At 41.8% G+C, this 13,656-nt stretch overlaps 3 protein-coding genes across 11 annotated transcripts in view; all 3 read right to left on the bottom strand.

Moving 5' to 3' along the window:
• NfI (Nuclear factor I) overlaps positions 1–8,670 on the bottom strand; it is a 65,269-nt gene extending 56,599 nt beyond the window's left edge. For 7 of the 9 annotated variants that reach the window (XM_069132680.1, XM_069132682.1, XM_069132684.1 and 4 more), the window contains exon 1: positions 7,272–8,670. In XM_069132680.1, the coding sequence (XP_068988781.1) occupies positions 7,272–7,352 (81 nt within the window). In that variant the 5' untranslated portion in view covers positions 7,353–8,670. Of the gene's footprint in view, positions 1–1,273; positions 1,893–7,271 lie in introns of those variants that run through there. The other 2 variants (XM_069132685.1, XM_069132686.1) reach the window with 1 other exon arrangement.
• The window catches only part of LOC138190152 (short-chain dehydrogenase/reductase family 16C member 6), a 150,585-nt gene that overhangs the window by 99,907 nt on the left and 37,022 nt on the right, over positions 1–13,656 (bottom strand). The gene's annotated exons all lie outside the window — the stretch shown is intronic.
• Arpc4 (Actin-related protein 2/3 complex, subunit 4) lies at positions 11,639–13,287 on the bottom strand. Its single transcript, XM_069132746.1, has 4 exons — positions 13,093–13,287; positions 12,492–12,818; positions 12,242–12,412; positions 11,639–12,170 (listed from the first exon to the last, which is right to left on the bottom strand). Exons 1-4 carry the CDS (start codon positions 13,093–13,095, stop codon positions 12,165–12,167), a joined length of 507 nt encoding a protein of 168 aa, XP_068988847.1. The 5' UTR covers positions 13,096–13,287; the 3' UTR covers positions 11,639–12,164.

Genomic DNA, 13,656 nt, shown 5'->3' with positions numbered 1-13,656 from the left:
TTTCGGAACGCGAACGAAAATCAAAGACATTAAGGAGGCGCACGGTGACGCTGTACGCGTCGTCATCGCGGAAAAGACCGGGGGAGGGCAAGGACGCGGGCGAAGGGGACGTCAACGTGCGATTTGTCCGGGTTTCTCGGGGGTTGATGAACCGCACGGATACATCTCGCGAGAACGAACGCCGAGGATCCAACATTTCGATGTCGAATATCTTTCTCAGTGAAACGATCCTTTCGATCAATCTGAAAAAATTTTTAGATTGTAAAAAAAGTAAAAATTTTGCAGTTTGTGGAATAGCTAATAAAGTATTTAAGGGATTATTCAGCTTAAAACGATGATACTGAATTGAAACAACGATATCATTAATCATTTAAGATCATTTTGAATTTGTGAATTAGTCAGCAATTAATAAATAATATATTTGCAGTTAAATGAAATTAACAAATTTATATTCCTCTAGATATGTAAAAACTTCTAACCTCGATGAAAGTATTACTCCAAGTAATTAAGAAATGTTCGATCAACGCTTCGTTTAGGGGATGATCGATCGATGACGTAAAATGATAAACTACGAACTAATTGGTGGTAATTTATTAGAGCAAGTGTGAAGGTTTAGAAATGCCTAGAACAATCCGTGAAATATATTCTACCGAAGATGATGAAAATAAAGTTAAATAAAGATGCATCGCACGCGGTGTCTGGACTTCTATAACGCGAAATGGATCCAAGAAACCGGGTTCCGAAGGGTGAAGAGGGATCTGGGCGAGCGCACGTGTCGCGGGAAACTTCTATTTGTATGGCGAGTTTTGGTGCGTAGTTGTCGGTAATAAATCGACGCGGATTCTGCGCGTCTGCGCTTGTTTATCGCGACGCATCGACGTGGAATACGTTTCTTCTACGATCTCTGGCCACGCCAACGTCGAAAAATATAAGCAGTCATTCTCGCTTCCATTAAAAAAAGGACACCAGAAATCCTATACGAATAACACCTATCGAAGAGACAGAATCAAAAAACAAACAGACCGCTATTCCATAAAAGTTAATTGAAAAATAAAATCAAATTCCAATTCCTAATATTAAGAACATAAAAAGTCACGATTAAAGGTTTCGAAATTGATCAACCAGTTATGTCATTGCACCGTTGCGCTGTAGTGCCTGTAAACTCAACCAATTAACCACGATCGAGACCCAACATGAAGATCGGTTCTCTATCACGAAAACATTCCAAATGCTTGAAAGCCACCGACGCCCGAGTAATCTCTCAAATACTTACAAGAACTACGCGTTCGGACCACTTTGAGAAACCGACAAGCCAATCACCCCGCGCATAGAATCAAAGATTCTCGCTAGAAACGATTCACCCGACGATCGACACGCTGCTTTCTAGCTACCACGAGATCAGCTGATCCTCCTCCAAGGAGCCAATCAGTCTGGAGTTGATCACCGACGCGCTTCTATCACCGTGATGACCGATCGTTTAAATATATCGAGTAGATACCGAACGACACTGATCCACTCCGGTTGCCTACCAAACCACCGTCGCTTCACTGATGTACCCTCCTCGAATCCACGAAAACCGTTCGATCGTAATTCCACGATCGAGATCGATAGAGTCAATGCGAGAACGATTTACGGAACACGATTCGCCGTGAACGAAGAACAAAAATGGCGAGGCAGAGAACGAGAACGCGCGCGAACGTAGAGAAACGAAACGAGAAACGTCGGAGCACGGATTGCGGTTGATCGCGGATTCACCGTGCGAGGGAGAGACGTAGGAAGGACCGTCGACGCCGGAACGACGGGTACGACGTCGGTCGTCGCGACGACACTGAGACGCCGGTCGTCGAGACGCGCGTATCTAGACGCGCGCCGAAGGCACCGCGCGGCGGCCAGGTACGGCACCCCAAACAGTTATTAATAGCCTCTGTCCTAGCTTACTAGATTTGCCCTCGAACCGACGCAACTTCCCCTCCCTCCCCACCCCTCCTCAGCCTCCACACTCCTCCCGCCGTTCTGTGCTACACTTCGGCTCTTCCCCTTAGATCCCCTCCGCCTACCGAGTTTCCCATCCCCCCGACGCCCCTCTTCCACGCTTTGCATCTCTTGCTCTCTTTCTCTCTCTCTCTCTCTCTCTCACACACACACACTCTCTTCCTGTCTTTCTATCGCGATCCTTTTGCCACTTTGCTGGGTCGAAGCTATGGTCTTCCTTTTCTCGACTTTTTAAAGGGTTTTCGCCCTTTGCGATCCTACGTCGAACTAGACTCGAGATTCTATTTTCCACGATTTATTTTTTCTTTTTTTGTTTAGTGTTAACTCTGCCGCAGCCATAGTTATCCTACGAAATATATGTTTAGAATTAAGTAGAATGTTACTCTAATTAGAGAGACGAGTCATAAAATAGCAGGGAAATTTTAGCACATTCGTATTGTATAATTCTAACGCTCTCGTCTGTAGATGCAAAAAGGTTAATTTTATATCCGAAGCAAATATCGTACGTATATTGGGTTCAGTAGTCCGCAGATCTTCGATCCACGGATACGATTCCGTATTATAAGGCAAAGCATTGAGGAGCGGCAATTGAAGATTTCAATTTGACATTTCGAAATAAAATGGTAATAATAATATTTGCACATTTGACTGTTGTCTATGAAATTCAAGATACTCAGAGAAATTCGTGGAAAAAATTGAAGGTATTCGTTTCGTAGTAAAAGAGAAAGGGTTTTAATGGTAATTTACGAGGGAAATGTCTATGTTCGATCGGCGAGGATAGAAATTTACACTGCGACAGCAGGCGCTAGTGTCTAACAAGGGACGTCCCGCGGGACGATGGGCAAATTGCGTGAAACTCGAGGAAGAAGGCCGGGCAAAATTGATTCTTGCCACGTTCCAATTCCCCGCAGAGCTTCCTGTCCTAGCCGCCGCCGCTTTCCGCGTCAATAAACCCGCGAAAAAACAATGGAACTGATTTTTGGAAGCGCTAAAAATAGTAGGCGCACCGAGAAGCCCGATTCCGCGAAAATTTTTCTCTAACTCTTCCAAAAGGCGTGCACCGACTGCCGAATCAGAAGATACCAAAAACAGATAAAAACGAACAAAATACTTTGGATATCGTGCAAATCCCCTAAAAATTAATCCATTTAAATTTTCACGAATTTCTTAGAAAGGCGATAAATGATGAACGAAAAATTAACTTGTAAGATTCTTTTTTAACGACAAGTATGAAAGAAATATCAAAGACTTAAACAAGTCATGACACAATCGCTGCATCTTGTTCAAAAATCTCCACTCTCTCACTCTCTTACAAAATATATTAGATCGTCCCAAAAGTTTCTTTCGCTTTCTAAGGAAATAATAGATGCACAACATCTTTTGTTTTATATTATTTTATTAAATTATGTATGATCAATTTTGTTCTATTTGAACAAAATACATCTATTATTTTCTTATAAAACGGAAGAAACTTTTGGGTAAACCTAATACAAAAAATAATCCTACCTAACTTGCCATCCTCGAAACCACTAACATCCTAATACTACAACCAATACTTCTATCTAAATTTACAAACAAGAGAAACTAGATCAGGCCTATAATTCCAAAACCACGGTAAATCCTTTATCCACGAAACTATATTCAAAACTTCCCATAACCTAACGCAAAAACTTTAGCAACCTCCGCACCCTTAGGGATTAAACGATCAAACGCACTCGAAGAAATGCGTGCGACTACCCCTCTGAAACGACTCCCTTGAAATACAAGGACGCAGTTCTTGTCAGAAGGAGTTAAAGGTCCGCAGTAAGAAACCAACGTACGTTTCACGTTGGTAGGTGCATGTTGTCGCCGGGCCGCGTGGCTTGTAACCGGGAGGACCAGTAAAAGAGCAGGGTTGAGAGGAAAAAGACGTGCAGAGGGTGGCGATCGATAGCCAAACTCCTCGTCTGTACGTAAGATAGACTTCCTCCTTCCTCTACACTACCGTTCAAAAGTTTCTGGACACTTACTTACTTTTGTTAGGCAACTATAGATTATAATCGCACTACGGCGATATTATCATCCATAATAATTAAATTACGAATGTTTCAAAGCACTCAATAGCTAAACCGATCGACACAGTCAATATCGATTATTTGATTTTTGAAAAATTGAAGATTTACACGCTCAGATTCCGATACTAAGATGAAGAAACTTTCAAAATATAAAGTCGATCTCAGTTTGGTCGAATACTTATGAACGGCAGTGTACCCTCTAGCTCTTCTCCTCTTTCCTCTTTTTCTCGCAAACAGATAAGAAGACACGCGTTATGCATGGACTCTGACTCGCTTTCGCGATTCCTGATACTGGAAACTGCCGTTTGCAACGAGTAGCCGATATTTGCGCGAGATAAGACGGATTGCCTGAGAGCTGGTAGTAAAACGGAAAGAGGGCAACCCTTTGATCAGAAGAAGCGACTGTTGTCGGATGGGAAAATCCTTGGCTTTTGAGGTTGTTGAACAAGTTGGATTTTCACAGGTGCTACGGTTGAGGTGGTTGTAGAGAATTCCTAGGTTTTGAAGTGGGTTAGGATGGTTTCGTCTAATAGTCAGAGCGTTTGGTGATGGAGATAAGCTTTTAAGCGAAAGGTTTATTCGAGATAGATTTCGATATTTTGTGGACGATGTTTGGTAGTTTAGGAAAAGTTATACCGATCCCTTTTTCCGAATCTTTTTGTATTTCGAAGCAAGAACGCTTAAACAAATTACCGTATAAGAAGAAGAAAGCTAGCAAAAAGTAAAACAGATCATTCCTTCGGAATTCGTTGCTCCGATGTAACCAGATAATAATCCTCACATTCTAACGAAGAAATTTAAGAGTATCGCTCCATATGATATTCAGATAGATCTCTGGATAGATCACTGAAGAATTAAATGTTAATTTAATACTGATATTAAAAGATTGGAATTGATTGACTTGGCTTTCGAGCAACTCCATTTATTGAATGATTTCCACCAAATCAAGATACTCAGAAACGTGTTCGTCACGTGACAAGCGATTTCCTCGTAGACTTCCTCTGTGATTCGCAAGGGTGATACACACGATGCAACGTATCAAACCGCACACCACCCAAAGTAAATATCGTGTTCGCCACACTAATGACTGTTCTAAGTTTGCTGGAGACGAGCACGCGGACAACGAACCTTCTCCAGTTATATCCACGCGACATCTCACCGCCAAAGTGAGCTACGAGATTTTCATTGTCACCGCAAAAGGGTTTGCAAACTCTCTATCAAACTCTCTGGTCAAACCATTAGCGATTGAGTAATTGAGAAATAGGTGTTTAAGAGGTTTCACTAATTCTAGTCGAACATAGAAATGCGTAGATTTTCCTCTATGTCTTTTTACGTTCCGTAATTTATACAGACAAAAATTAACCGTACTAGATATTCGACATTTTAAAAAATATATGTATCATAATAATATGTATTGTTTCATTTCGATACTTTTCAAATATCTAAAAAAGTTGCGATAAAAAAAACAAAGATAATGTAATTGGAGACCTAAAGGTTAAGAATTCTGTGCTCCACCGTTCTTCAACCAAACATTACTTAAAAAGCATCCCCATAAACTTCTAAATAAAACATAATGTTCCCTAACGAGCTGAACATAAATTCATTCTTCCAAAACATAAAACGAATAATAAATGGAAAACTCTGAGCATCCAGGAGATCATTCCCTACCGTCGCTAAGAAAGAAGAGCGAGATCAATTTCGAAGGGCAAACTATACAACTACGGCACGACGTAAATGGATAAAAGCAAATGCAATCTAAATATAAAAAATCAGAGTGGACATAGAGAGCATGTGACGCGGAGCCGTAGTCGCGTTACGTAAGAACCGTGATTATCGGGTATAAATAGGCGTTTTCTTACATAATTACAACGTTTCGCGCGCCACGAAAACGAAAGCCGCATTGTTGAAAATCAGCTGACGAGAAGAGACATCGAGAACGAAACCGAACAACGATCGGGATATGACAGGCACGAATATGGATCGCGTGTGCGCCACACGATCCACTATGTGTTTATACGCGCGAAAGCTATTTACGCGTCGCGACGCTTCGCATCGCGTTGCATCTAACCATTTCTACCCTCATTACGACCGTTACGAACCTCACCCTATCGATTAAACCTATTCCACGGCAATTTCTTTTCTAGCTCCTGCATTTCTTCCATCTTCCTGACTTCCATGTCCTAACTTTGATCCTGTTTTAACGAACGGAAGAACCTTTAACTTTCCTGTAAGAAAAACTTTGACGTAAAATCGAAACGATAAATCACAGGTATCGGCAACGATACCTCTGTATCCTCCTTGAACTTAAAACCTCTTTAACGACGGACAAACGCGATTAGGGCAAAAAGGGCCGAAAGAATGTAACAGAGTTAAACTTTGAGTTCTCGAGATAGCGAAGAACGATTACGTAATTTTTAGATAGCTCGTGTCAGACAGATCATTCGTCACGTTTTTCTCCGCTCGATGGAGGACAATATCCGATCTATTCGACGAAACGCAGGTTCACGATGCACTTGTTCGACGAGTGAATCACAAACACAACGAATTTCCGCGAAAACCACCGTAATCGCGAACTCTCCAAGCAAAACACTCGTGTTTACGTCTGTCCGCGAACGATCGGAAGAAAGAACCCGACACTGGTGCACGCGAGTTGCACGTGTTCTCCCGTCTTTCAACCCTTTCTTCTAATTCTCGTCCCTCGCCGACGAAAACGAGAGGAAACTGAAATAACCTTCGATACTGTCTAAAACAGAGCTCCCTTATAGATAAGACGGAGAATTAAGGAACATTACAAACTAGTATTTTCCTATCGAAGAGGAACAAAGAAATCGGAGAAACGACAAATAATTCGAAAGAACAATCCTTCGTTCTGAACACGAGATCGTAACTTTCAAACATTGCAACGACTATTCGCTCATTCAAAACAAAACTCCACCAAAATCACTCACGGGAATATCGGACACGGTCTCACCAAAGAACGCGGTATTGGGAAGCGTGAAAGCATGGCACATTCAACTTAATCAAATAAAAGCATGAGCGTGGCACAGCGCGTCAGGCACATCCCCCGAGCATCCTATCAATCGTCAACCGAATAGAAAGCACAACTAAGCCAAAAGAAAGCTCGTAAAACTTTCTAAAGGAACACTCTGTTTACGGATCTCCGATCCGGCAAATAGACGCGACAAACGAGATATGTATGTATATTGAAGATATTTTTGAAGGCACCTGTCCTACGGAAGGGGCCTGCAGGTAAGTCGAGACATCCGGTTCCACCATGCAGCTCCTCAGTGTGTCCGGGATGAACATGAGTAGCTGGGACGTCGGCTGTGGTACAGGCTGAAGCCGGCTCGCAGCGCGCTCCTCTAGCGAGCCTGTGCTCGCCAGTAGCGTCGTCCCGACGCCGCGCGACGCCGACGATCGCCGCCGTGGGACGCTGGTGCTCCAGCTGGTCGGCCAGCCGCTCCGCGTCCACGGAAAGTACGTGGTCTGGACCAGCTTTCCGCTGTCTCGACTACACCTCGACTACGTTCCAACTAGGCCGGAAGACAACGGGATTCTTCAAAGAAATCAAGGCTTGCGAGATCTTCAAAAGGTCGAATCGCAAACCGCTATTCTTTGAGATGGTCCAGATACCAGTGAACTCGGTGAACGGTCTTTCTCTGGGTTTCTGTGGCGGAAGTGGTGTCGGTCGAGCCGTCTCCGCCGTTAGACAGCCGGCACCGTGGTGCTCGAGGCAACCACCAGGTGTTTTCTTCTGTTGGCCGCGCGCGACCGCGCTATTACTTGTGTCGTACTCGATGTCGTCCCTTTGCGCGGATAATGAACCGATCTTGTTCACAGTGTCGTTGTAGTTGTGATTGTTGTTGATATTGATGATGATAATGATATTGTTGTTGTTGTTGTTGTTGTCGCAGTCGTTGCAGTTAGTGTCGTTGGTTATCTGGCTGTTGTTACTGAACCGTCGGCTGTCGGGTGGTGGTGGAACACCGCACCCAGGCACACGCATCCTATCTAACCACGAGCCACAACTCCTAACTCTCGACTTTAGGCCCTCTCTGTATTCTCTCGTGGCACGCAAGACACGGGGCTCGCTCGTTTGCTCTCTCTCGCTGTCCTTCTATCCCTCTCTACCCCCTTTGCTCCGGTTCCCTCCACCCACCCAGCCTTCTATGTATATCTTTCTCTATTCGTTTCAGTTCTGTATAATACTCTCTCTTTCTCTCCTCGTTTCTTTCCTCCGTTTACCCCTCTCGCAACCTCCCCACCTCTTCTTCGTCGCCCTACCCTGCTCCCTCTGCTTGCAGTCTCTCCCTCTCTCGCGACGCTCTCTCCCTTCCGTCGCGAACAGGCCGGCTAACCCTTACGGACCGTCTATTCGTCTCTCCTCCTCTCTATTCTCCCTCCCGTTTCTTCTCTTTTACTCTTCGCTTCGAAGGGGTTGAACGATTACTCGAATCTTTTTCTCGTAGTCCACCTTTATCTTCGATTTTGTCTCCTACTCGATTCGTATATATCGTTTTCTTGATTTGACACGTTTTCTGTTTGGTTTTTTCTTGCGAATAAAAGCGTCGAAGAAGAGACGAGAGGAACTACGAGACACGACGTGTGAGAGGATAACGACGAAGAGGATGACGTCGAGGTGCACGAATACGGACGCTCCTCTCTCTCTTCCTCGGCTCCCTGTAGGTTCCCGTTCCCGATCGGGAGGACGCCAGGTCCCAGACTACGCCGACTCCGAGTCACCGGCGCTGCGTCGGCGTCGGCGTCGGCGTAAAAAGTTACGGCTCGAGCGCAAGCTCGCCGGGAGCGCGCCGCGACGCGCCGCGAGGACGCCTAGACGAGTCCGCACGCTGCGAGTAAGTGGGGAGAGGCCACCACGAAAAACAAAGAGGAGAGTTGATGATCCAACAGAGAGGAGAGATCGACATCACACACCCCATCCCACCCGATCCCACAGAGAGGGAAGAGGGAGGAAGATATCGCGAGAAGGAGAGGGAACAGCTGATTTCGTGTAAGGAAGGGAGAAGAGGGTGTCGGATAAACAAGGGGAGAGTGGTAGTAAAAGAAGAAGAATTAGAGCGCGAGCTGATAAATAGAAAGGGAGACGACAAATTGAAGGAGGGAAACCGGAAGTGGTAGACTTGGGGGACAAAAAAATAAACCCGAATATTTGCGTATTTGTTTGAGAAAATAGTTAAGTAGAAAAAGTTCATTTAGTTCATAACGATATCTATGACAGAATATTTGGCGAAATAAAATAACAGAAGTTACGTAAAATAAGTCTATGCTGTTAAGTAATCTACTGTAGAACAAATACGAATTACATTCACGAAAAAAATAGAGATATATCGGAGAAACCAGAACAACTCTAGCACGAGACTACATTTAATCAAACTCAGATTAGAGCAAACTTGCCGAAGTAGCTAGGAATATTTACCGAAGAAAGTAGCTAAACATCGTCAAGTAGAATGAGCCTATCCAGTTAGACCACCAAACCTCATAATTTCAACTCATACATATATCAGCACATAATCATAGAGAAACAAGTTTTAATCCTTTAAAGATCAATGTTTCGTTAACGTGACATTTCATTTGCAATATTTTTTCAGTTATCTTAGTCTATTAAATTCTGTTTTCGAACATTGTAGTTGCGAAAATGAATTCTAAAGAATAATCTAATATTCTTTCATCCCTGTAAATTTTATAATTTTGATATGATAAACGATTTTTCTTTCTGCCGTGGAGATCTTTCTTAGGTCGCCAGTCTATCTGTCTTGATAAAATGTTGCGTTCACACAACTTTTACCTACTACTTTTCATCTCAATCGTTAATAGATTAATTAAATCACGTAATTTAACAGAGATCGAAACGAAAAAGCGAAAGAAACAAGGTTGAATCGAAAGAGAGAAGGAGAGAGGGGAAGTGAGAAAGAGAAGAAAAGACAGAGTAGGGGGAAGCGAAGGATGAACAAGTAGGAGAAGCTCAGAAGACCCGTAATTCGTAAGCCTCTATTTATCCGGCTCGTTTTCGCTTCTACCTGCCTCTTCCTCGGCACTCTTCTTTGCCAGCTATCTACAGCCACCTCTATGCAGCCAGTCCTCTCTTTCTCTCAGTCTCTCTGCGCTGTGTATTTTTGGGCGCTCGTTAGGAATTAGCGCTGTGGGACTCGAAGGTCTCCTCTAGCCATAGCTCCTCCCCTTTCTCCGTGATCAACATGGAGAACGGAGGGTGTTTCGAGGGGATCAACGTTAACTAATACCCCGGTTACACCATATAGAGGCAGAAACGACGCCCCCACGCGATACGGAAGTTTGTCAACAATCTTCCACCCGCGCCTCACCTCAAAAATAGCGACGGCTGGAACGCGGTAATCTCAAAATCGCGGCCAAAGCGAAACGAGATTACGTGCCCCCTTAAAACTACCCTCGCCCAACGCAGAGGAAAAGTTCGTAACTAGTCGTGAGACGACACGGCTTAAAACTTTCGTCTGACTACAGGAGGATTCGGAGGCTGGCCTCTCGTTCACCAGCTTTTGCGGAGATCGTTTCAGCTTTTGGCTGGCTGCAAGATCGTCCATCTACTTTTTACGATTCTTCACGCGGGAAAACTTTATTTTTCTCCATTTTTCGATTCTCCGAATTCGATTTCTCTATGATTTTTCTTTTCTAAAATATTCTTCGTTCAGCTCGACGATAATCGTTTGATGTCAATAACATTAGTAGACAAATAACGCATCTTATTTATTATTCTTCATTTTATATTAATCTTATCGAAGATACTCGCTGATCACTAGTGATGCAGATTTTATGAAAGTTTGTGTCAATTGTTAACCGTTAATTGTTACGTCCAGAAACGACGTCACTTTTACCGTCGCGTGGCGAAGGAAGAAGCGATCGAACCGCGCGAGGAGATCGCCGGTTGGTGGCCGGAAAACTCGCGAACTGCTACTGGTGAATGGTATCGGCGAGCGACTGAGCTCCATCGGGGCACCCTTCCCCGTAGAAAGAGGAGCCGCCGCGAACGTGACGGATTCCACAGTTCGAAGGGGCCCTCGTTCCTTGCTCAACGTGTTGCAGTCTTCAAGGCGCTTTTCGGAAAACGGTACGATCTTCTGGCGAGAAGTTTTAAAATTAAAGAGATTTAAATTGTTATATAGTTCAACTTAACAAATTCGTCTTTAGAAGTATCAAAAACATTAGAAATTTAACTAATAAATATCTTTGACGTAAAATGTGATTAATAACATAAATATTGAATATTGTCTATATTGTCTATATGTAAGCTTAGAAAGATAAAACCTATAGGTCAACACAGTTGATGCAAAATAATTAGCGATGAATAGCAAATAAGTAATCTAATATCTGATACTATTTCCGAAAATCAAACTTATATGTGTTTGCACTTAAAATACCAAAACTGAAAATCGATACTATACTCTTAGAATTTCATAAATACAAACTTATTACTAAATAATATTTCTTTTTTACAATTACATTACTACATAATAATACATATATTATTATTACTATTATTTAAATAACATTATACACTAGGAGGGCTTAATCTTCTGGATGCTGGAGGTACGGGACGATTTACGGCCTTACGATTCTTCTCGTTTATTTGTATTTACATTAGTATTAAATCATATGGATACAGTGTTTCGTAAGATAAATAGAACTTTATAAATGCAAAAAAGAATTGCACGCTTTACTCATACACCACCATTAAGTGTTTCAACTTCCCTCTTTTTGGGAGAAAGAAACGCACGATCGCGAGTATGCTCGCAGTTATCGTTCGCGGACTGCGCGTGCAGAATTTAATACCGTTAAGGTACTTACATGTACATCAGACTTGTTATTCGTTACACACAGAGCTGGAGATGACAGTGATTAGTCGATAAATGTATATTCATATTCAAATGAATTTGTTTTCGAGAACGGACGATAGTAGGGATTGGCGTGTCTGGATTAAGGAGCGTTTGGAGTCAATTTAAGATATTAATCCGTTAAAATATCCTCTGGCTATGTATTAACCAGATTGATTTATGGGCACTATTACTTTTAGTGACCTGGCGTTTGTGATTATTGCTATGTTGCTAACACGTCGTGTCCGTAAAATTAAAACTGAAATCAAAAGCAATATTTTGACAATTCTCATACATATCTTTCCATCTATTATATCCATAGATACTGACCCTTTTTAGAAATTCTTCTGCACAAATGCGAGCTCTTGCATTCATTGACAATTTCATCTCACTGATCTCTCTGTCAATTTCTTCCATGAAATAAATCACAAAGTCTACGATCTTGTGTTTGTACATTTGCTCTACATGGATGTTTGTAATTAAAAAACTAATATCATAACCCTATAGAATAATAAATATTACAAACATTGATTATTTGTTTCTTGTGTTATTAATGTTTGACATATATAATAATATTTACCTCTATTGGCTTTCTCCTGAGGATAATAAAGTGTTCTGCCCTCATTGTCATAAATCTTGTGAAGTTATGACATAGTAGCTTCTCTAGATCATCAGCCTGTTTTACAGCAATGCTTATTCTCATACTGTTTATACTTGATTCGATCAATACTTTCTCCTTGTCATTTCTGCTTATTAATATAGGTGTCAGAAGAAGTTCTTTACTAGCTCGCACTTCAACTTCAGGTTTATTATGTTTCTCAACTATTTGAGAGGAGAAGTTCTCTAAACACATAGCAGCAGTAAGTGTTCTCCTCACTGCTGCCAGGTAAGGTTTTAGCGTTCCTGACTGTAACAAATGTATCAACGGTAAGTAATTTCTAAAGTTATTAAAAAATTCAAAAGTCATAACTAACACATACACGAAATTTAAGTCTTTGTCGTTGCTCAATATAAAATTATATTTGTTATTTAAGTTAGTAACGGTCGAGAAAAAATATATCAAACAGTAAACAGAAATTAGATAGGAAGCCATCCGGCTTGACTGATAAAGAATTTTATCATTTCGATAGGCACAAGTTACTATATAACCTATTTCTCGGACATTAAGAAATAGTTCTTACCATTATCCGACTACGGCTATACCGCAGCTAATAACGACACCTCCAACGTAGACTTTAGAAAACAATAAATGCTATCACTTGTAAATTACAAATACATTCTTATAAAACTATGAAATTGTCTCATCACAGATACCGAAATCTAAAATCCGGACGTAACAATGGTGGCAGGCGGTGAGATACGCTGGGGGGGCCATCTCCTTAGGGAGGGGCATCCTCCTATCGCTAATAGTTTCATCTGCTGCCGCTAGATGTCTATGATTTCCTAGCAATTTTATTTAGTTCACATTCCTACAAATCCAAATTTCAAAATTCTGTTTCTTTTAATTGGAGATGTGTTAATTCTCTTTCTAATGTACGCTCTAACGACAGAATGACTGCATTTTTATATTTTCTTATGTATTTTAAATTTACGAATTCTTACTGAAACAAATGCAGATCGTATCAACAAATTTAATTAAATGTACGATGAATCATCGTGATACTTTTGCACATACGTCTGCATTCCTATAATATGCGTAATTAGATGCGTTAACTGATGACTATTACCTGCTATTGCTAAATTCT

This window comes from Bombus flavifrons, chromosome 3 (genome assembly GCF_040668555.2).
Source record: "Bombus flavifrons isolate JBK064 chromosome 3, iyBomFlav1_principal, whole genome shotgun sequence".
NCBI lineage: Eukaryota > Metazoa > Arthropoda > Insecta > Hymenoptera > Apidae > Bombus > Bombus flavifrons.
This window is presented reverse-complemented; position numbering and strand designations above follow the sequence as displayed.

What these genes read in the sequence shown, in the direction of transcription:
- Arpc4 (XM_069132746.1), bottom strand. An exon ending in TCAGGAGAAAGCCAATAGAG is followed by an intron (nt 12,413 to 12,491) that starts GTAAATATTATT and finishes ATTATTCTATAG; the next exon opens with GGTTATGATATTAGTTTTTT.